A 24,441-nucleotide genomic window follows, 5' to 3' on the forward strand; every position below is an offset into this window, starting at 1 on the left:
TCAAGGAAATGCAATACTTGATTAAAATGCAATACTTGATTTCTGTTTTTACTTTGTTTGGTAGCTAATATGTGAGCGACTCGGTTTTCCTGATGTCACTTAAACCAAATGTAAGCGAAGGATCAGCGTTTGCTATTTAGAACTATGCTGCGAAGGTTTTCCATTTTTCTTGCTTTGTGGTACCTGGTGGCCAAGGCATGTCAGTCTGCCCAGGGCTGAGGAGTCTCCGGGGACACAGGGCTCCCCAGGCTACCAGCAGGGAGGTCCTGGGTACACCCAGATGAAATGGTCACATTCAGTGTAAATCTTACACTGTGGTTTTGACTGAGCTGCCCACATAGAAAGCTTGATTTAATAGTTATGCTTGGAACTTGGCACATAAAAGCAGCTGCACAGCATTGCGAGCTGGCCATTCTGGTGCAGACACTGCTAGAAGTCATCACGCACCGGGAATGTCACGTTCCACGGTGACCTGGCCCCTAGCTAGCTGTCCCTGTGTGTGTATGTGCTTGTCAGGCATAACTACCTAGGGTCACCGAGGAATAGAGAATCCCCGGCTCCCTTTGCATCGTCTCATGAGTTTCGTGTACTCCTCACTGCAAATGCGCAGGTGCAGAAAGCTGTTGGGTTAAGTCCTGGCTGATCCTTTAGTCTGATTTCTAAGTTCTGGGAACAGAAACCACACTTGCTGGCACTCTGCTGCCGTTTTGATTAAGCACCTGAACTAGCAATAGATGCAATCTGAAGCAGTGCCGAGACTGTTTCCGGGACAATAAAGTAACCATAGGACGACTGAGATTAGTGTTATTGGACTGAAACTCAGGGTAAGAACTGCCACTTAGGACAGGGCCACTGTGTGCATTTTATCCAGGTTGGGCCTGCAAAACTCAAGTGGGTACCACTCACACTTGATGTCTATGAATAAACGTGTGTCTACGATAGCACAAGTATTCCAAAACAAAAACGAACAGGATGTGCGCAGTTAGGTATCTGACAATGGTCCTTATGTGGCCGAATGTGGTGGGCTTATTCTTACAGAGCCAGGTGCTATGGTAGGGCCTCATGCTCTTTTTTTCCCTCCCCTTCCTTCCTTTCTTCCCTTTTTTTTTTTTTTGTGGTACTGAAGAAGAACCCAGAGATAAACTACCTCTGAGCTACACCCTTCACCCTATTTCATTTTGAAACAGGGGCTCACTGAGTTGCTGAGGACCTCGCCAAGTGGCTGAGGCTGGCCTCAACCATGCAATCCTCTCGTTTCGGCCTCTCAAGTACTGGGATTACAGGCATGTACCATGCCCATTCCAGGCTTCACATTCTCTGGAGAATTCCCACTCCTGGGAAGAGCTTGAAGAGTCACTTGAGAAACAGTGGCTTCCGCAGTGTGTCCTACATCCCAGGCCTGTGCGTCACCTGCCCTTCTCACTCATTTCTCTCCTTATTTTGCAAACACTCTGGGGATGATATTATCCACCTCCTTCTAACCTTTAGGATTTTGATGGGTGTCTAACAAAAGTTCCCTATTTTCAAATACGGTTATCAACATGGATCTAGCTGTGTGTATTCAATGGATCTTCCTGTTGGTACCTAATGACGAGCATCTTCACTTCATAACTGAATCCTATTCACGGGAAAATCTCAGTCAAGAGCTCCTGTGCAGATGCTACCACTAGTCTTTTTAAATCTGTCTTGGTGGTGGTGGTGTTGTGGATGAACTCAGGACCTTGCACTTGCTAACCACACGCTCTGCCGCTGAGCCAATCCCCTGGCCCTGCTCCATTTAATTTAACCCTTGGATGCCTTTGTTTTTCCCTAGACTTGTGAGGCAAAAGTGGGGCCGACAATAAGCCATATAGCAAGTTCTCAGTCTAGGCAGAGGATAGAGCACAGGCATTGCATGCAAAGTGGATTATGATCTCAGAGGAAGCCCACAGTGTTGGAAAGAGAGACCAATACTTTCCAAATATCACTGGAAACGTATGTTTTATAAAGTCAGTTGGGCATAAAAGGATAATTCCATTTTAGGTGGATAAACTAGGATGTGCTGTTTCCAAATGTATTAAGTTGCTGAGGCTGGCCTTGAACCTATAATCCTCTTGCTCAGCTTCCCAAGAACTGCGATTATAGGCACATGCCACCATGCCAGGCTTCCAAATGTATTAAGAATAATCTTATTAGTAGTCAACACGAGAAGCAGGATTCCATCACACAGCTGCTCTTTGTTTAGAAAAATTAAATAAAATTCAGGTGTGGTGGCGCATGCCTGTAATCCCAGTACTTGGGAGGCTGAGACAGGAGGATCACAGGCTTGATCCTCAGCAACATTGTGAGACTCTCGGCAAATAGCAAGACCCTATTTCAAAACAAAACAAACCAAAAATAAAATAAAAAAGGGCCAGAGGTATAGCTTGGCAATCGAATGCCCCAAGGTTCAAACTCCAGTACCACAGATACACACACGCACAAAGAAAAATTAAATTAAACAAATAAATATCAGATATACTTTATCTTAGTGAAAAACCTTATCTCTCTTCATTGTAAATAACTATTGTTCTCTTTATTGTTATCAAATAAAGCTAGTTGCTAGAATATATTAGAGAAAATAAGTGAAGAGGGGTGAACTCTGGGGTGGTTGTGGAAACAGGGTGGTCCCTTTCACCCTAGTTCTCATCACCATCTATTTCTTATTCTTTTATGATGTTGTGGGTGGAAAGCCATCATAATTACGTGGTTATTTATAAGGCTCCACCCAGGAACACTTCCTCCTTTAAGAAAAGAATTAGCCTGGAGCAGGGATTCCTGCGAGCACCCAATGGACAGAATTTACCATCCATAAGAGTTGTATTCCCAATCTGCAAGGGTACTACGGTGCTTAAGAGTATTGTCTTGTACAAAAATGGACATGGCAGTGGACTTTGTTAAAAAGAGGATTTGCCTCTATTTAGTTGGCCTAGCTGAAAAACGATTCCATCTCCATCCACTTTTTGCTTAAGTGCACCAGAGGAAAGCCCAGCAGCTCTGTGCTGAAGGTGACGTTTCTGCTCTGAGGTCCCTGCCCTGGCTTCCTCGCTCCTGCGATGCTTGCTCCTCAGATATTTGCAGGGCCACCTTCTTGGCATTTGGACTTGGGCTCAGAGAAGACTTCCTCAATGGTGTGTCCTGTTTCCCCAGCCAGTCACCCCTCCGTAACATTCTCTGTGGGAATTATCAACGTCTGGAGTAATCCTATGTGATGGTTGGCTGGTGTGGTGTCTAGACTCCCTGGCTGGGATGCAGATGTTTTGGGAACAGGGTCTTACTCAGCCCTTTATCTCATTTCTAGCTACTGGTTCAATGAACTAGACTGGGTGATGGGTTCCATGCTCCTGTCAGGAATCACCATGACCACTGCTAAATGACTTGAGCCTGAGCTGCTCCTGGTCAGTAAGGGTAAGGCAAAACTGGCTCTCTTTGGGGTGAACATTTGTAACAAAAATGAATTACTTTATTTCATGCTGTATGTTTGCATTTCATTTGTTTCTGGCCATACACTGGCTTGTGTATCAGAGGTGTTGGAAGATATAAGATATCTTAGGTAGAAAGAGGGAATGGGAAGGGGCAAAAAAAGCAAACAGAAGCAGAGGAAGAGGAGAAGAAACTGGAATGTCAACTGGGGACACAGTTTCATTTCTGAGTATGTGATATTTTAGCTCAGAATGGGATTTTAGGTACTATGTTCTCCCCGCCCCCCCACTTCATGTGAAAATGTCATCATTTATTTTTAAATGGTTCTAAATTGCAGATTTAAGCTTATTTCAAATGAACCTTATTTTGAAATTACTTTTAATAGGAAAAACGAAGCAAGGACATCCATAATTTACTATATTTGAAGGACTCAAACAAATACATGTCTGTGAATCCCAAACTCTCACCAAACACGGAGCTGAGAATCCACGTAAAACATACTTTCCTTTGTCTAGTCCTTGATGGAGAGGGTCAAGTATTGCACTTTAAAATTATTTGCATCAAATATTTTTGTCCCAACTTTTACCCTGAATCCACTATGGACTATCAGCAAACAGGAATTTATGAATCCTAAATATATTAGCAACTCGTTTTTTTTTTTTCCATTCAACTTTGGAAGATTTACTTTACTGTACGCAGCTATTTTTAAAGAAATGGCATATTTACTTACAAAATTGCGAGATGGGGGCATCCAGCTGAGGCACGTTCCCTCCCTTGGCGTTGAGCTTCTGCACTTGGGTGGGGGGCACCGGCTTGTGCGACTGCCCCGTGGCCCGGTACATGGCCTGGACCCACAGGATGCGGTCTTGCTCATCGTCACTCGCAAATATCACCGTGTCTCCTTCTTTGACTGCGTTGAAGAAGGCTCGGCCGCCTTCCAAACCTGGAAATCAAGGGGAGTAGAGCTCTGAGGCTGAGCTGTGGAGTTTTCGGTGGGCTTCAGCCCCAGGGAAGCAGTTTTTAGACTCTCTTGGGGCAGAGGAGGGGAGGAGCCATTTATCCGATTCCAGGAAGGGGAGTCTGAGAACCGCTTGGCTGCTGAGCGGGACCATGGTGTTACGAAGGCATTTAGAGCCTGGCTCATGTCTCTTTCTTAGTCCTGCTGGGGACCGCGCTGTCGGGCAGGCCGGCCAAACATCTGCCTAGAAACGTACTACTTCCCCCTCCTGTTTCTTTGGAAACGACTTTTATTGGTGCATTGTAATTATACATCATATTAAAGGTTCAAAGTGATAGAAACACATATGTGCGCAGCACTTGGTCTGTTTCCTCCGCATCCCACCCTGTGGCTCATGCCCCTGCGCATGGGGGTCAGATTGCTAGTGGCGCCCTCGTGTATGGACATGACACTATTTGAACTGTTTCGTTTCTCATCCTCCTTCCCCTTCCTCGCCTTCCGACCCCGTCCACTATCCCACCGGTCTCTCTCCTCACTCACCTGAGCCCCTTCTGTTTTCTATGTTCTCTCTAGCTTGCACATAGGAGACAAAACACACCCCTGCACCTTCACTGGCTCGTGCCACCTCTGGTCCTCACCCCCGGCCCACCGTGGCCGCCGCACTCTCCTTCCACAGAGCCGCGCCGCCCACACCCTCGTCTCCCGGGTCTCTCCTTGAATTAACATTCTTGCTGAAGCCTTCCATGGCCTTTACCCTCACTGCCCATCTGTCTTATCTTGCTTAAGTTTCCCTCCCTCCCTCCCTCCCTCCCTCCCTTCTTTTCTTCCTTCCTTCCTTTTCTGGTACTGAGGATTGAACCCAGGGTCACTCTCCCTCTGAGGTACGCTCCCAGTGCTTTTTATTTTTTACTTTGAGACAAGGTCTTGTTAAGTTGCTGAGGGTCTAAGTTGCTGACATTAGCCTTGAACAGGCTAGCCTCCCGTCTCAGCCTCCCCAGCACTGGGATTACAGGTGTGCGCCACATGCCCCTTTCCCATTGTCGTATCACCCACTAGCAGACAACATCGTTTACTCCGCTTCATAAGGACAGGGAGTTTCTGTCTGTTTTGTTTACTTTTGCATCCTTGGTGCCCAAAATACTGCAGTAGTACTCAATAAGCGCGTGCAGTCTTCCAGTTTACCAATTTAGAGAGAGGCAGGTGGAAGCCTCTCTGGGCTGAGGTCAAGGCTAGACAGGCGCCTATCAGCATATCGCAGAAGCCTATGGATACTTTGGCTGCCTTACTATTTTCTAGCCAGAAATAAAGCTTGTTGAGCTCCTTGTCACCTCCCCAGGCACCAGTCACAAGCTGAGAGGAGGCTGAGGCAGGGATGGGCAGCTCCACGGGCCAGTGAGCTCCGGGGCCGGCCAGCCACCTCTCTGACAGTGGCTGCAGAGGGCTTCTGGTGACATGAGCACTTTTCCATCGGGCTGACAACATTCATTCAGGCGTCTGTTCTACAAGAGTCGGAATCTGTTAGAAGTTTTTCACTTAGAAGGGTCAGAGACTGTGGACAGGAAATGCCTGCTTTATCATACAGAGGATCTAGTAATAAAATGTCACATGCTGCAGGGCATGGGGACACGCTTGGAATCCCAGTGCTTGGGAGGTTGAGACAGGAGGATCTGGGTTTGAGGCCAGCCTCAGCTACTTAGTGAGGCCCTCCTTACTCAACTTAGTGAGACTCTGTTTCAAAATAAAGAATAAAAAAAATCAGGCTGGGGGTATAGCTCAGAGGTAGAATGCCCCTGGGTTCAATCTCCAGTACTGAAGAAAAAAAATCACATGCTTTTTTTTTTATTAGGTACTGGGGATTGAACCCAGGGCATTCCACTATGAACTACACATCCAATCCTTTTTGTTTTATGTTGAAACAGGGCCTTGCTGAGTTACTGAGGCTGACCTTGAACGTGAACCCTCGTGTATCAGCTTCTCACGCCCTGGGATTACAGGTGAGGCTACCATGCCCAGCTTGATGTTTATTTTTATGAAGAGATAGTTTATCTAATTTCCTATGAAGAATATGAACACGCATAATTTAGAAAAGATATGCAGTTAAGCTGGGAAAACCTGCTAAGCCAAGTGAATGGCATGAGAAGAAAAATTCTGGAGAAACGAAGGACTCCGAGGGATGCGGCCAGTCCGAAAAACGAGTGCATCTAGTTAAAAGAAAGAGAGGCTGGGGCCGTAAATGTCACTTCCCACATCTCCTGACTCAGGGCCTGCTGTTGGGGAGAGATGGTGTTTCTGGAGCTGCTTGCAGAAAAACAATCTGGGGGTTACCTTGAGAAGTAGAGAGCCCTCTCCATCATTCAGAGATTTTTTTTTTTTTTTTAAGAGCTGAGCCAGCATTGTGATCCTAGTACTTGAAAGGCTGAGACAAGAGGATCACAGGTTTGAGGACAGCCTCAGCAACAGTGAGACTCAGCAAACTAGTGAGACCCTGTTTCAAAATAAAAAATAAAAAGGGCTGGGCGTGTAGCTTGAAGGTAGAAATGCTCTTGGGTTCAATCCTCGGTACCACGTGCATACACACAAAAGAAAGATGCCAAATTTTCGGAAGTTCAGTTAATACTCCCAAGAGTCCTGTAATGTAAGCACTAGCATTCCCATTTTGCAGATTAGAAAACTGAGTCCCACAGAAAGTGTTAACTGTCCCGTGGACACAAAGCCGGCCTGCAAATAGCTGGGCTGGGTACCAACCTTGGCTATTTGGCGTCAGTGGTGATGGAGGTAAGCACTGTGCTATGAGAGATCAAGAACAGATCAAGAAGGAGAAAGAAGAGCCCCAGAGCTGCAAGAAGCCAACTGAGGAGAGTGCGGCGTGAACAGGGATGAGCTCCAGGAAGGCCTCAGAGTCAGCAAAAGCCGCCTTCCTCAGGATGGACTCTGCGCGATGTCCTATGGGACCCCGTGCGCCTCTCCAGGGAGAAGGCAGAGCACAGCACACAGGTGCTCCCTGGGCGAGGGGAGGGCTGCTTTCCAACAACCCACATGGCCCTCCGTGGAAGCTAAAACAGGAGGATCACAGGTTCAAGGCTAACCTCAGCAATTTTATGAGACCCTCAGCAACTTAGCAAGACCCTGTTTCAAAGTTAAAAAAATTTTTAAAAGGCTAGGGGCATAGCTCAGAGGTAGAATACCCAATACCCCCTCCCCCAAAAAGTCATGGGAGTTGTGTGAGATTAACTTAGTTGTGTGATATCATATGCCATGGAATTGTTCTGAATTGATATCCTTTTATGTGAGGCTTAAATTGTGTGGGGAATTGAGAGACTGTTATCTACTCTTGAAACCATACCCAGGGAAAGCTGAAATGAAGTATTCTCAGTTTTAGCTTAAAAGTAGTGTCTCTGTAAGCAAAATGGACATATAGTTATTCACCAGTTCGCAAACGAACATTTTGGGGACCCTTAGCTTATGTAGCCCAAATGCTTGGCTCTAGGTGAACACTGGGATCGCAGGCTGTTCCTGAGACAAAGGCATCGGTCATATCCTGTGCTGTGGTACAGAATGGGCTGCACAGGAACCTTGCCCATCTGCACCCCCACTAGGTGGTTCCAATAAAACCTGGGGAAGCCCAGAGGAGGAGAGAAAAAGACAGACTATACTTTGATTGGCATGGTCACCTCCTCTCCTTGGCGACTGGCACGGTCACCTTCCAGGGGACGGCAGAGGAGATGCCTCCAATCTCTGGGGACATTGGTAAAATGTGCATTACTTAGATCTCCACAGGGGAAACGCTTCCTACCTAGGAATCCTCAGGAAAGCTTGTTTAAAAATGAGGAGTCTGAGCCGGGCGTGGTGGCGCACGCTTGTAATCCCCGAGCTTGGGAGGCGGAGACAGGAGGATCGCGCAGGTTCGAAGCCAGCCGTATTGGCTTAAGAGACCCTGTTTCCAAATAAAAATATTAAAAAATAGGTCTGGGACTGTAGCCTGGAGGTAGAAGGGCTTCGACGAACCCCAGTACAACACACAAAAAATGAGGAGTCTAGCTGGGTATGATGGTGCACACCTGCAATTCCAGTACTTCTGCTGAGGCTGGAGGACTGCAGGTTTGAAGGGCAGCCTCAGAAATCAGCAGGACTCTTGGTAAATTATTGAAACCTTGTTTCAAAAACCAAAATAGGGCTGGGGGTACCGCAAAATTAAGAAAAGAAAAAAGAGGAGCCTATCTTCCTTCTTTTTAAACAAGCACTTTAAGAAATCTGGGTGAAAGGGCTAGGGATATAGCTCAATGGTAGAGCACAAGTCCTTGGGTTTAATCCTCAGTATGCCAAAAAAAAAAAAATATCTGAGTAAGACTTTTTGAATGACAATTGAGAATATTAAAATCTCCAATTTCAATCAAACATGACTTAGGAAATAAATAGGTCTTGGCACAGAAAAAGGCAGGGAGAAGCTGCTCACTCTTCCTGAGAACATAATCAATTTACTTTCCACTTACATCTTTTGTAAAAGAATTTATACATTTTAACTCATGGGATCAATGTTAAAAAAAAAAAGAAAGCAACTTTAGCTAGGCATGGTGGATCACATGTAGTTCCAGCACATGGAAGGCTGAGAAAGGAGGATCACCTGCTGGAGGCCAGCCCCAGCATCTCAGCAAGACCCGTGGCAACTTTGTGAGACTCTGTCTCAAAACAAAACAAAACAAAAGAAAAGAAAAAGAAAAAGAAAAAGAAAAAGGTCCAATCCCTAGTATGGAAAAGAAAAGAAAAAAAAAAAAAAAGCAGCATGAAGACCTATCCACACACAGGCACTCCTGGTGCAGTTGGTAGAATAGCTACACACAAGTTTTTTACCCAATATGATGTATGAATATAATGCACCAATAAAAAATTAAAAAAAAAAGAATAGCTGCTCCTCGCTTTTCTCCCTACCATTGGGAGAGGATTCTGCTTTCCGACAACTCTCATTTTGTATAGCTGTTCACACGGCACACACCCAAGGGTGACACGGGCTAGACCCCAATCCCAGCTCAGTCATCAGGCCACCTTTGATGTCTCGAAAACTGAGTAGCTTCTTCTACAAAATGGATGATGATGATGACCCTGATGTCATCCAGTCTGCGGGACTGCAGTAAGGACCAAAAGCAATCAGGAAGAAGAGGGGAAGCGCGCTGGTCTCCAAAGGCGTGCCTGGCCTGGGAGGGCCTTGTCTTCCCTGACCAGCCCTCCCAGGTCTGGAATCTCTGATCAGAACACATGGGCTGGAGAAGAGCACAAGCCCTCGTGGGATACAGGGATGCAGGGATGCGAGGATGCTGGGATGCAGGGATGCGGGGATGCCTGGAAGGTCTTAGTGCAGGCCCAGGTCTTTTGATGAGAGGCTACAGAGATGGTTCCTTTGGAACTCTTGGTTCTCTCCACGTGGAGTTTACGCTCCTGCCTCCTGTGGTCAGCTCTGCTGTCACTCACACAGGCGTAGGGTGTAAGCTGCAAATGTAAGCCCAAAGGGGGCTGGACCAGTGCGTCACCAGCATCGGGGCTGGGAGCCTGAGGGCCCTAAGTTCCCAAGTGACCAGGACGAGGCACTCCCCACCACACCTGGTCAGGTTAGCACCCCATCTTCTCTCAAACTCTGTTTTTCTCTTTTGTGTATTTTGTTGCATGTGGGAGAGCAATATGGGAGTAGAAAAAAAGGTTTTGGGCCAAATAATGCAGTATGGTTGGAAATGCTTCCCTTGTGCACATTTGGCATAAAAATAAACTTCTCCGGGAGAGGCTGTTGGTGCTTGTTGTTCATTAATATGCTGAAATGATTTCGCACCCCCCCCCCCATTTTGAAGGTTCTTTGAGGCTGATTTCTATTCATTTTTTTTTTCTGGGTAAAAGATAAAATGGGTAGAGGGAGAGGTGTGAGGGGGCAGGATGTAGAACTTATGCAACATAGAACTTACAAGGAATTCTACCACTTATATGGTTCTCTTAATTACATAGAGCAGAGGAGCTTCAGTGTCTGTGCTTATAAATTGGTATCTTCTTAGGAAAAAGACAGCTGAATCCCGTCGGCTAGCCTTTAGAGTTCACAGGTTCTAGCTAGGGGCTCTGATGGAGAGAGGGCAGGTTTGCTTAGTTAGGAAGACATGATATCGTTCAGGTGTCACTGGTAAAAATTAACACACACCATCACACACACAAATGCAGTCCTTGGTATACACGTAGGACTTCTTCAGAAATATTTTTGGCATCATAGGATGTATTACATATTTTATGTGGTTACAGGTACATAAGAGGAAAAATGTTTAAGTTTTCTTTTTGAGTTTTCAACCAAAGAAGTCCTTGTGTAAAGCCAGAGTTCTGGTTTGGGATGACGTGTGTGTGTGTGTGTGTGTGTGTGTGTGTGTGTGGCCGCAGACTGAACCCAAGGGCATTCTAACTTTGAGCTACAACCCCAGCTCAATTTTATTTTTTATTTGGAAACAGGGTCCCTAAGTTGCTGAGGGCTTCGCTAAATTGCTGGGGCTGGCCACGAACCTGTAATCTTCCTGTCTCGGTCTCTCAAGCACTGAGATTACAGGCGTGTGACACCATGCCCAGCCTGGGATGGCATTTAATTAACCAGCATGGAAACTCAGTCGGATAAGGACTATAGCTGTCACGGTCGCCTGTCAACTGGCTCAGCTCCCAGCGTGGAGCAAGTGGCCAGCAAACGTTGCTTTGAGAAGCGGAGAGTTGTGTGTGAGGGGGGGTGGCGGGTACCTGGCTGGGGGTCAGTGTAATCCACAGTGTAGCCATCCAGCTGCAGAAGCTCCTGAGGCTCCGCTTTCTTCTCACGATAGCTGCACATGGCAAACGTGTACTGACTGACCTGGGAAGGAAAAACAGATGCTGAGGCGCTGCTCTAAAGCCCATCTTCCCCAGACAGCCCCCGCCCCCGGCTGACCGTGTCCTCTCCCCTGTGGCCCTGGACTCAGCGGCTGCGCTTCCATCCCGTTCGCCACCTCCTGGCTGTGTGACTTGGAGCAAGTTGCTTCACCTCTCTGCTCCTCTATAGACTGGATTTCCTCTTAGGATAGACCCCACTGGCTAACCGTGAGAACTGAGGGGCACACATGTGGAACACATGGCGTTTAACCAGCGCTCAGCTATTACCACGGCTGCTGTTCTGCTCACTACCATGGCCGTGTCCAAGCTCGTGGAAGCAGCTCTCCAGCCGGCCCCTAACCTGATCTTCCCTGGAGGTGGCACCTCGCGTGTAGAGACAACACAGGTCTCTTGGTCGGAAGTTAGAAACTAGACATCTGCGTCTCTGTGCCTCATTGAAAGCGGTGCGCTTTCTGCAGGCCTGTCCTCAGCATTGCGCCACACGCGCCGCTTCTGTCCCCCTCTCTGGAGGAGCGCTCTGGGCGTCTCTCATAGTCTTGCCTTCATTCCAGACAAGCTCAGGGGCCGCATACTGTCACAGCAATGAGTGCCGTGGCTGGGCGCCGGTCACAGCAAAGCAATCCTCCGTCCCGACGGTCTGCCGCTGCCGTGCGCAGCAGCCATGCCAGAGCAGCGTGGGCACACGAGGCTGCAGGCCGGCCTTCAGGACCCTGTCGTAACAGCGCATCACACTCAGCGTGGACAGTGTTTCTACAGCTGCCGTCTACAAGGAGCCCGTGGGAAAGCAGGCGCTCCCCGCCGCAGGGCAAGCTGCCGGACACTTACCAGCCACGAATGTCAGCTGTCTGGGCAGAGGGGCCCCACAGCCCTTCCCCTTCACTTTCTTTATTAAAAGAGACATCTTTCCCTTCTTCTTCGTTTGTTACTAGGGATTGGCCCCAGAGCATTCTCCCTCTGAGCTGCGCCCCAGCCCTTTTTATTTATTTATTTTTATTTTGAAACAGGGTCTCTCTAAATTGCTGCGGGTCTTGTTAAGTTTTCGAGGCTGGCCTTGAACCTCTGATCCTCACGTCTCAGGCTTCCAAGGAATGTGATTCCAGAAAAGACATATTTTCGAAGTGAACTCTGATTGCGCATGGGAATAATTTTAGTCTCCTCTGTGGCGAGGTTTATCTTTCTTCCCTTTCTTAATGGCGGTAAGACGTGGGTGCTCCCCAGCCCTGTAAGCATCTCCCGAATTCCTGAAGGTCCCAGGGAGATGGGCGAGCTCGCAGAACGGTTTGTTGCTTGGTTTGTCTGTTACTGCCCCCTGTTGGTTTCTGGTGAGAACGTGACAGCCTGCTGGAGTTTCCGTCTGATGCTCCTGATTCGCAGAACTTGCTCCTGACCTGCCAAGGTCTCCACGGGTCCCCCGGGCCTCAGCAAGCCAGAAGACCACAGAGAGTTGGCTCACAAGGGAACATGTATGAATTCCCTGTAACAAGCAGAATGACCGACAGGGTTCCCTGCTCCTGGCACGGAGGGGTGAGCACGGCGGGGCCGCACAGCCTGAGACCCCAGCCAGTGCGGGCCGGGCGTCGTCGTGCCTCCAGGCAGCCGTAGGGCCTCTTCTGTCTTGTACTTGCTCAAGAATTATTGAGCTTTCCACGCTGCGTGCGATGCCTGCACAGGCAACACTCAACATACGCATCTACGCGAGCAATTCCCTTGAATTCGCACTGACATTCAAATATCGAGTAGCTCAACAGGTGCATTCGCTACCAGAGTATCAATCCTTTCAGGGTAGGACCTGGGAGTCAGGCAGTGTTCCATCAAATGGGCATTTGCTAATGGAGTTTGACTGGCTCCAGAGAGGTGAGTCGGTATAATCCAATAAAAAAGTCTCCACCCTGAGTCAGCACCACTCTAAGCACATCCCGGGGGGCCCAGCCCACGACCGGTACTATGGTTAGCCCCCCACCCCCGGGATGCTGATCATAGATGGTCCTGGAATGGTTACTTGGTGACTTATATCTGGTATTTCATCCGGCAGCAGGAGAGATGATAGAGTTTGTTAATGCCGTTAGTCAAACAGAGAGGTGCTGATACTCACTTGAGGTCAGGAAAACCTCACGACCGAAGGGGCCATTCAAGAGTCAGGCATCTACTAGCGGCGAGCGGAGCAGGTTCTGTGCCAGTCTCCTTTTCAGGGCTGGTGGCTCCCTTCTCTCCCTGGCTGGTGCTGCCCCCTTCTGGCTGTATTGCAGAAGTGACGCCTGGCAAACAGTTGCTTTGAGCTAATAAGTCAACCTGAGCTGTTTTACTGGGAGTGGTTTTAAGCTAGGATTTGGTGATTTTCTTTGGGAAACAAAGGAAGAATATTCTCTGAGTAATTATCATTATTGCAAGTTTGAGGGAAACCTTAGTTTTTCAAGCATGTTTGAAAGGCGGGGCAGTAGCAACGATTTGGGGAACTTTTTAAAAACGTCTTTGAGACCCCACTAGGTGCTTCCATGGAATGCATAGCAGAAGTTCTTAAAGTGTGTTTCGTGGAGAAGCTAAAGAGACAGTGAGTGCTGCTGTAACGGTGTGTTAAAAGTGAGACTCCTGAGCCCGGCGTGGTGGCGCACGCTTGTAATCCCAGCATTCGGGAGGCCGAGACTGGAGGATCGCGGTTTGCAGACAGCCTCATCTACTTAGCGAGGCCCTCTGCAACTTAGTGAGACCCTGTTTCAAAATAAAGAACTAAAAACAGGGCAGGGGGCGTAGCTCGGAGGTCAAATGCCCCTGGGTTCTATCCCCAGACCCGCCCCCCCCCCCCAAAAAAAAAGTTAGACACTCAGACACCCTGGCCACAGAGCCTGGACCAGAAAGAGCCCAAGCCCTCAGAGGCCCTTGGAGAGAAGGCCAAAGGATCACTTTCTCCTAGCACTGGGGTTGCCAGCTGTAGGTATCTTCCTGCAGAATCAAGGATGGGCTCCTGGTACTTCTGTGGGAAGTGCCATGTCCGTCTGATTTTACAGGTGGCTGGACTTCCCACACCAACCAACTCACTGGCTCTTTTTCCAGCTACTTGTTTAAAGCAGAAAGAGGTTCCTGAAAGAGCAGCTTGCAGCCACCTGCATTAGGATGTGCGTGTTGGGTGCAGGGAAGTTACACACCTGGAGACTTTTGTCTCTTGTACTAGAGACTGAATGCAGGGGTGATCCGCCACTAAGTTCCATACCCAGCCCCCTTTTTATCTTGGGACAGGGTCTCACTGAATTTCCCAGGCTAGCCTCAAACGTACGAGCCTCTTGTCTCAGTCTCCTGAATAACTGAGATTACAGACATGTGCCACCATGCTACATATACAGATTCTTGAAGTCAGACCAGTTGAATCATGTTCTCAGGACAGGGGTGTTGGGGAAACCTCAGTGCAGAGCCAAACCAAACCAACAAACAAAACTCTAAACAAACTCGAGTTAGGGTGGGCCTCCAGAATCTGCATTTGTCTTGGACATTTCTCTCGCCTGCGTGTGTGTGTGTGTGTGTGTGTGTGTGTGTGTGTGTGTGTGACTGGGCTTGAATCCAGGGATATCATCTACCTCTGAGCTATTTTACTTTAATTTTGAAATAGGGTCTCAATAGGTTGCTGAAGGCCTTACTATATTGCTGAGGCTTCCCTGAAGCTGCCATCCTCCTGTCTCAGCGCCGCCTAAGCACTGGGACTACTGGCATGTACCACCATGTCTGGCTCAGATATTTCTTAATGTGCAGTTAGGTTTCAGAGTCACTGTTTTAACATACAGAAACCATCCCAAACCTTTGGGGTCGTCCTAAGTTTCAATTATATTTGCCAAGTAGAGTCCACTTATAAGGTAAGAAGGCTGGCCCTTTCTTGTCTCTGACTCTCCCACCAACTACAGAAGACTAAAATGCTTGGATATACAAATGATAGGATGAATTTTGTTAATTTCCTACTTCCTGATTTTACGACTGTTTTTTGAAAATCAATCAGCTGGGGGTTTTGTCATCCTTCCTCCCTCTTTTCCTCCCTCTCTCTCTCTCTCTCTCTTCCTTTCATCCTTCACATTAAACTTGGAAGCATTCTACCTCTGCATTATACTCCTAGACCCCTCCTCCCTTTAAAAATATTTTGAAACAGGGTCTTGCTAAGTGGCTGATGACCTAAGTTGATGAGTCTGACCTCAAACCTGGGATCCTCTGTCTCAGCCTCCCAAGTACTGGGATTATAGACATGGATCACCACACCCTCCGCAGCTTTTTTTTTTTTTTTTTTTTTGCGGGTCTGGGGGTGGAACCCAGGGGCATTTGACCTCCGAGCTCCACCCCCTTCCCTATTTTTTATTATTTATTTTGAAACCGGGTCTCACTGAGTTGCAGAGGGCCTCACTAAGTAGCTGAGGCTGTCCGCGAACCGCAATCCTCCAGGTCTCAGCCTCCCGAATGCTGGGATTACAAGCGTGCGCCACCACGCCCGGCTCGCACCTGTTATTTTTACTGAACCCTAGTTACTTGCTCTTAGCAAAAGCTTACATATATATGTTTCAGAAAAGAGTTCTTTATTATGGCTCATTCATTCATTTGAGTCATGTATTCAGTGCTGGGAAAATACAGATACACAAACCCAGACATGATTCCTGCCCTTGTGTCTAGAAGAAAGACAGAGAATCATATTATTTCAGAAGTGTGTTATCTTAATAGGAATGCTGAAAGAACTTGGGGATTTGGTCCTGTTGGGTAGTTTAGCAAGGTATTCATATGGAAGCCTTGACTGCTTGAGCCAAGAATTGAGGACAGAGAAAACATGTATGGTGTGGAGAATATATCTCCTGGGGACTAAGGACCACTTGTAATGTGAGGGTTGTGATCGAAGGAACTCGGGCTCCTGACTCATGTCACAAAGGCCATTTGGTGGTGTAGAGGAAACACAGGCTTTGGAGCTGTATGGATGGGATCTGATTTTCAGATCCCTGCTATAGTAGGGAAAACCTGTAGAGACCAGTTTGTTAAATACTTTGTAAAATGCAAAGAGGCATATAAAAATAAATGATTATTAGCATAATTAGAAGAAACTCCGATTATTATAATTTTTTGGCACTCGGGATTGAACCCAAGGGCATTCTGCCTCTGAGCTTCAACTCCAGATCTTTATTTTTCAAGTTTTGCAACAGGATATTGCAAAATTGCTGAGATTGGCCTCGAACCCGCAATCTTCCTTCTCAGCCTTCCAAGTATTAGGATTATAGGCATGCATCAACACACCCAGGTAGATTATTATAATTTGGTAGTAATATAATGAGGAAACATCTTCTAGCCAGAAATATTTTGAGCATAGAAGAAAACTATTTTTAAAATAAAAGGATGATAAAGCTGGGCATGGTGGCACGCGCTTGTAATCCCCGCACTTGGGAGGCGGAGAGAGGTGGATCACGCAGGTTCAAAGCCAGCCGCACGCGATGGCTTAGGAGACCCTGTTTCCAAATTTAAAAAAGTATAAAAATGGGTCTGGGAGCGTAGCCCAAAGGTACAAGGGCTTCCAGGAACCCCAGTACCACCAAAAAAATAAATAAATAAAAAATAAAAATAAATAAATAAAAGGATGATAGAGGTGAGACTTTCTGGTGTTTGTTTGTTTGTTTGTTTGTTTTTACCCTTCTTCTTAGCCAGCAGGTAGACAGTGCCAGCTATTGTGTAGAGCCTATGGAACTGGTATCTTTATTACCAGTGGGTTGGTCACATTAGAGTTGCTAACAGTGCTAATCCAGGGGTTTGGTCCTTGCCACACCCCTGTGGATTCAGGATGAGTATTCAGCAGTTGAGTTTAGGGGCATTCTACCTCTGAGCTACATCCCCAGCCCTGTTTTAATTTTTATATCTAAATAGGGTCTCACTAAGTTGCTGAGGGCTTTGCTAAGTTCCTGAGGCTGGCTTTGAACCTGTGATCATCTGCCTTAGCCTCCTGAGTACTGGGATTACAAGTGTGTGCTAACGTGCCTCATTGCCATTTCCTGACTCGGTGCAGAGAACTCATTTCCTCTTAATGAATCTCTGGGCTGGGGCTGCAGCTAAGTTCACAGGGCACACACTGGGATTTCAAGGGATACTTAAAATCATTGTTCACTTTGAAAGTCCTTGAAACACTTGAACATTTCAAGGATTTCAAAGGCTGAGGAGCCTCGGCCTTGCCACGTGCATACAGTCATCTGCTGGGCTCTTCTGACCTCAGTTTTGGGGACAGCGTAGTTGAGGGTGGAGTTCGAGAAGCATGGCTCATCACTGCAGCCAAGGAGATACGATGGCGATTGGCCAGGCCCGGGGCATGTGACCTACCCACCCTGCAGGCAGCCAGGGGTGAAGTCAGCCCCACACAAACCACCGGAAGTGGGAGAGAGGGTGGCTTCCCATGGAAAATTAGGGTTCAGCTGTCAGTGGGAAACGCGTGCCCTCTGTGGCCCTCAGATGGAATCAGCGTTCCCAGATGCAGATCTGTAGCCCAGCAAAGTTATCTGAACCGTCCAGGTTTACATAGCCAGAAAGTAAAGGATCTAAAAATCAGATCCCATCCATATAGCTCTGAAACTTGAGCTTCCTACACACCGCCAAATGGTCTTTGTGCCGTCGGTCAGGAGTAAGGTTTTCTCATCTGTGTTCCTCCCTTCTGAAAGGGACACTGACTCCCAAGGCACTGTTTCTTGAAGCAGTCTTTGGACCACCCACATCAGCATCTTCTGTGGTGCTTGTTAAACATACAGATTGCTGGGCTCTGACCCAGACCCAGTCCTGGTGGCCTCAACCCAGACCTGCTATATCAGTCCTGGGTGGCACCTGGGAATTTGCATTTTAAACAACATCTCAGGAGCCAGGTGTAGTGGTGCGTACCTATAATCCAAGTACTTGGGAGGCAGAGACAGGACGATTGCAGGTTTGAGGCCAGCCTCAGCAACTTAGCAAGACTCTGAACAACTTAGCAAGACCCTGATTCAAAACAAAACAAAACTAAATAAATAAATGGCTGAAGATGTAGCTCAGAGATGGCATACTTGGTTGAGTTCAATCTGAAGTACCATAAAGCAAAAACAAAAACAAAAACAAAAGAAACCCCAAAACCCCACCCCAGGCAGGTGGTCCAGGCCTCAGCCGGAGGACAACCTCTCAGGATTTTTCCGTCTCTGGCCCAGAAAGCCCCAGGAACTGTTCTGTTCCCTTAGTGGATAACGTGGACTCTGGCCATGTCCATAATAGTTTTTGACCCCATTCTTAAAAACAAGAATTACAGCCTTGGGTCAATCCCCTCTGAGAGTGTCCTTTGCCCCTGGCTAGTAGAGAGGCCTTTTACCAGTCATCATTTGGCTCCCACAGGTAGTAGCACTAGGAGATCTCACTTAACGAGAATTTCTATAGCTCTGAGTCACAGACAGGAAGCCCTGTGTGTGCTGGCAGGACAGGGGGATGGCTTCTGGGGATACTGCTATTAGATGTCCTCTCTTCCTCTTAGCATTTCCAATTTCCCTTGCATTCAAACATTCACAGTTATGTTAGCAAGTACACGTTGCCACCTCTGTATAAAGTACATTCATGTCTGAACGGAGGGGAACAGTTCAGAAAGTCCTTCGGGCGGTACCATTTCCTTCCCTCGGCTTCATACTGTTCTCTGTGGAGCTGCTGCTCAGGCTGCCCTGGGAGTGAGGGGAGTTTTTTTGGTTTTTGTTTTGTTTTTTTTTTTGAGTCTGCTCCCTTCTCCACCCTCTCAGTCTTCCTTTTTTTTTTTTTTTTTTTGGTAGTAGGGTTTAAATTCAGGGGTATTCTATCTCTGAGCTAAACCCCCAGCCATTTTTATTATTTTTCTTTATTTTAAAACAGTCTCCCAAAGTTGCTGAGGCTGGCCTCAAACCTGTGATCCTCCTGTCTCAGCCTTCCAAGTACCAGGTTTACAGGTGTGCCCCCTCACACCCAGCAGCATTCAGCAAACTTGATCAGCTTGGGACTCCTGGTTTCACGTTTGTATTTTGAGTTCCAGTGTCAAGGAAACTGGAAGTCACCAGTGCATTGCATGCTGCAGGTAGCTCTGGGCACCACCCTCACCGCCTGGACTGCTGTCCTTTTGACAAACAACCTGGGACATTTTTGCCTCCTCTGAGTTCGGCCAGGATGGGTATCCCTGAACGGGTCCCCTGCAGCTCTGTTGGCACTGAGCTCTTTCGGGGGAGTGAGTTCTCTTTATCGTTGTGCTAAAGTGCCTCTCTTTGGGACCACCATGAGAAGAATCCGAAACGAATGCAGTGTTTTCCAGGCGGGCCACCAAAATTGTGTCTGGGCATTGCTGCAGCGAGGGCGACAGGCATGAAAACAGAAGACCTCAGTTCTCCCCTGGTTCCCTGTCAGCTTGGGGCTGCGATGTCACTTCTGCAGGTCACTGAGGCTGCTGAGGGAGGGATCTGACACAGGTTTAATTTGGGGGATAGAGGCACCCAATCCAACTCAGTGGCTCTTCAAGGGGAGTCCCAAAAGTGGGAACAATCTTGAAAACGCCCGAAATTCATCTCTCTTAACTTTCTAGGAAAACTGCAGAACCTCAGATGGTCTATGCCCTTTTATGATTTTCAGAAGCGAGCACACAGCTTGCTTTTTAGCTACTGTGTGATTCTCATCTTCCCTTGGAAGGGAGGCTCTGTACACAGGCCTAAAACATCTGTATTGCAGCTGCACCACCTAAAAAAAAAAACAAAAACCCAGCCTCCTTTTTAGTTGAGCACATATTGTACAAACAGGCTTCACTGATATTTCTGGAAGAGGAAACTCTTGCTTTTTTCCCTCAAGAGTTTCTCCCCTCTAAAGTCTCTTCCTAAGCAAGAAGTCAGCTGCTTCTTCTAAGTCCTCCATCATTTCAGAGATTCTCAGGTTTCAGACTCCAAGGTGCCCAGGGGAAGCTTCGCTGGCTGCCTCAGAGCCGGGCATGGGGAGAAGTAAGCCAAGGCCTGGAGGAGGATCGCGTTGCTGCCTGGGGAAGCTGTCCCGGCCACTTAGGTTCCTCTTTCTCTTCCATTGTCTTCTTTTCTCACAGACTATTCCCGAATACCCATGCTTGCTTGGGCTCCGGAACATGTACAGGTGTGTTGGGGAAAGAGGGAGGGGTGCAAAGATGAATCAGAAGCAAACTGGGCTTGCGGCAGCAGGATCTCCAGGGGAGGCCAGGCGTGCTCCCAAGAGGAGCGGTGACACAAGCCACCGGAAGCTCTGAGGAACAAGAATCACCCACCATGCAGCTTGGCTTCACCATTTATACGATGTTCTCTTAAAAGTGGGCACCAGTGGTTTTGCCTGCCCACTGTCCATTTCTCCTTCTGGTTTTGTACTGGAGACAGCCCCTGTGGGATGGTCACAATCTAACCTCTTTCTCCTGCTAAAGGTTGGGTATGTGACCCATGCTAGACCAATCCAATTCTCTCTGAAATTGGTCCCTCCAGTGGAGTGTTGCAGGCCAGAGCCCATTTGTCCTGGGGCTGCATTGGTGATACCCAGATTTCTGGAACTATGCTGGTCCCTGTATTTTACAAGAATCAGATCAGTCACCCAGCCTTTTCAAGGATCATATGACCCACTTCTGAGCCTTCCAATGAATTAATTTCTCCCTCCCTCTTCCTCTCACTTTCTTCTTCTCTTTCTTTATTTGATCTTAATTTGCAGAGTCTATTATATCTGCTATTTGTATTTAAAGAACTCAAACAGATACCATTCCAGAAGGGAGAGGCCAGATCTCATAGTTTTTTTTCTTCTATGACCTCTTAGTGTACAAAGTGGGTACTCAATAAATGTTGGTCAGCTGACAGCGTTCAGAAAAGTACCTTAGGATGGCTGTCTTCCATTGTTTAGCCATGGGTGATTTTGTGGGCTCAGCATCATTACAAATTTTGCTTCTGTCTAATTTAAGGTTCTATTTCACCCTATAACAATAATGAAAGCCAAGGCTACCTCTCACTCACACACAGAGAGCAGCATGTTGCCTTGGTGGCACAACAGAGACTCGAGGAAGCCTAGAGATAGAGTAGTCTTGGAGGCTCAAGGTTGATGAAACTTTCAAGGTCATTTAATCTAAGCGAGAGCTGCTTTATAGTGAGATGTCAGAACTGGTGGTGCTCAGAGCAACAAGTAAAATAGTCAAGTAAACCAAAAAGCACTAACCCAATTAGTCACTAAATTACAAGTTGACTCTCTTTGTGACAACTTACACTAAAATTTTACAAATTGAATTATAGTGTAAATGCTCTGGTGGAGCCTGTAACTTAGAAAGAGGCAGTGATAAATTCCTTTGTAACTGAAAAACCCTGATGCAAAAACAAACAAGTTAAAAAAAGAGGAAGCCTTTTTAAAAGCATGCTATTACTATTTCTGGAAAAATATTTTTAGAAACACTCAAGAGAGCCAAGATATTATTCTATAATATGATGCATTGTTAATATCAGTATCTGCATTTATATCTGTATCTATTTATTTACAGATATTTATGCAGCACTGTTAACCCATATCAGCCCGGAAGCCCATCAAAAAGGGAAAATTCTATGAGTAAGGGAGCCAGAGCACTATGTTCAAATGTGGAAAAACATTCAAAATGATTTTTGTGAAGAAAGCAAGTTGCTGAACAATAGGAAGATTCTGGTTGGCTTTGGTTTATGAAAAGAGTTATTTGGAAAAAAATGTTCTCTCCGACATGGGTATGAGAAGTTGCATGAGGCTTCTATAGGCACCTGGAGAGTTGTGCACTCCTCCGCAGGTAGTTCAAAATGAAATATATTCAATAATAAAATAGATGCAAAAAGTGCAACTAAATTCAGACTTTTTTTTCATCATGCCTACCTTGAGGTCCTTAGAAATACCAAGTTACTTAAAGATAACATCTAATCAGTCATATGCCTTCTCCCTCCCGGGGTCCTCCATCTCTGGTAGGGAACCTATCATTTACATTTCTGTATTGTTAGAATTAAAAAATACTGCATATGCATTAATTTTAAATGTTAAAATAATACAAAAAAAAGAGAAGAAGAGGAGGACTCTAGGTACAGGAATATGCTCTTTATCTTCCTCCAAGTGTTTACATAAATTCACTAAGCTATGTGCTCGAACTTCAGTGGTGTATGTTAGCTCTCCCTTAATTAAAAGCATCCATTCATCCTCGCACAACTTTAGTGCAAACAGAGTTAAAAAGTTACCTGCACCAACACAAAAAACCTCTTCTTCCATCTCTTCCAGACGTTCTTACCAATGGCCCATAAATACCTATGGAGAGAAGAGGAGGGAGCTGTGTCAGAGCGAGAGTGGGTGCCTTCCTAACACGCTTCCCCTCTCCTGGAAGCCCGGCCCTCCTGCCCCGGCTCCAGAACAGAATGCAGGTTTGGGAGATTCAGTGGAGGACAGGGAGGTTCAGGCAGGGTTCACTTCCACCTACCCGAGGAACTGAGTATATCAAACATGACCTCGATTTCCAGTGATTACAGAAAGCTCCTTGGAAAATATCACTTGGAGAGAGAGTATGTTTATGTGCTAAGTTTTTTTTTTTTTCAGAACTGAGGATTGAATTCTACCTCCAAACTATACCCACAACCCTATTTTTATTCTTTATTTTCACTAAACTTAGTGAAAATAAAAAGTAAAAAATAAAAAGAAAAAAATAAACTTAGTTTATTTTCACTAAACTTACTGAAACAGGGTCTCATTAAGTTTCAGAGGACCTCATTAAGTATCTGAGGCTGGCCAGGAACCTGGGATCCTCCTGTCTCAGCCTCCCAAGTACTAGGATTACAAGTGTCCATCACCATGCCCAGCTTGCTAAATGTCTTTCAAGTAGAGAAATTTCTGAAAGACAGAGGAAGAAGAGAAAGAGGAAGAGGAAGAGAAGAAGAAGGAGGAGGAGGAGAAAGAGGAGGAGGAGGAGGGAGAAGAGGAGGAGGAGGGGAAGAAGTGAGGAGGGGAGGAAGGATGAGGAAGAGGAGGGAAAGGAAGAGGAGGAGGAGGAGGAGAGATGTGAGGAGGAGAGGAGGGAGGAAGGAGCATAAACTCTTATAGCTTCAATTCTTCCCCCCTTTGTCAAGTTTTATTCAGGAAAACTTCCCCTGGTTTTTCTTCTAATTCTGTCAAATGTAGGAATCTCAAAGGGAAGAAATTCCAAGTGAACAGAGTCTTCCTTCCTCCCTCCTCCCTTCTCCAAATGCTCTTCTGCTCATGGAAATTAACCTTTATACAGGAAAATGAAATGAAAAAGGAAAATTAAAAACTATAGGGGCATATAGCTGGGTGTAGTGGTGCATGCCTGTGATCCTAGTACTCAGGAGGCCTAGACAGGAGGATCGCAGGTTGGATGCAGCCTCAGCCACGTACTGAGGCCCTGTTTCAAAATAAAAAGCATAAGAACTACGGGTGTAGGTCAAAGCTAGACTGCCCCTGGGTTCGACTCCTAGCCTAGTACTACACACACACACACACACACACGCACACACACACACGCACACACACACACAGACACGCACACACACACGCACACACACACACGCACACACACACGCACACACACACACGCACACACGTGCACACGCAGACACGCACACACACACGCACACACACACACGCACGCACACACACACACGCACACACACGCACACACACACAGAGAATAAAACCAGAGAGGTATAGCTTAGAGCAGCCTGCGATCTTAAGATCAGTGTCTCTAATACTTCATGACTTATCCCCATGGCCACGCTGAACTGGAGGGGATGCGGGAGCAGGCCGGCCCTTCTCAGACCCCGGGAACAAGGGTGGGGGGAGATCTAGTGACACTGAACACACTCGCATTCTCCAGTCCCCACTGGCTTTTCTGCTAACACAAACCAACTGGACAACTTCTACATTTTCATGTCATCCGGCAGCAGGCAGAATCTTCGTTAGAATACAGTGAAGGATACACCTCAACACACTTTTTACGTTGACATATTTTAAAGCCCCCAGGTGTGTCTGAAGCCAAATAATGTACTCAGGCCTTTGAGCCGGAAGCCCAGGGGTCACTGGCATCCCTCTGCTTCCTCATCCTTCTTCCTCACTTGCCAGAGGCAATGGGATTTTAACCTTCTGGAAGGTTCCTCCCCCTGTTCAGGCATCCACTTCCAACCTCCACTACTCCAGCCCCTGCCCATGTTTTT

At 46.9% G+C, this 24,441-nt stretch overlaps 1 protein-coding gene across 16 annotated transcripts in view; it reads right to left on the reverse strand.

Annotated features, from left to right (window-relative positions):
* CADPS (calcium dependent secretion activator) overlaps positions 1-24,441 on the reverse strand; it is a gene marked incomplete at both ends in the record, with an annotated part of 501,631 nt that overhangs the window by 161,232 nt on the left and 315,958 nt on the right. For all 16 annotated transcript variants that reach the window (XM_080714889.1, XM_080714888.1, XM_080714885.1 and 13 more), the window contains 3 exons: positions 4,172-4,384; positions 11,147-11,255; positions 22,462-22,528. In XM_080714889.1, coding sequence (XP_080571015.1) covers positions 4,172-4,384; positions 11,147-11,255; positions 22,462-22,528 — 389 coding nt within the window. The remainder of the gene's footprint in view (positions 1-4,171; positions 4,385-11,146; positions 11,256-22,461; positions 22,529-24,441) is intronic.

The sequence above is a fragment of the Muscardinus avellanarius genome, assembly GCF_963383645.1.
Source record: "Muscardinus avellanarius genome assembly, chromosome: 18".
Classification (NCBI taxonomy): domain Eukaryota; kingdom Metazoa; phylum Chordata; class Mammalia; order Rodentia; family Gliridae; genus Muscardinus; species Muscardinus avellanarius.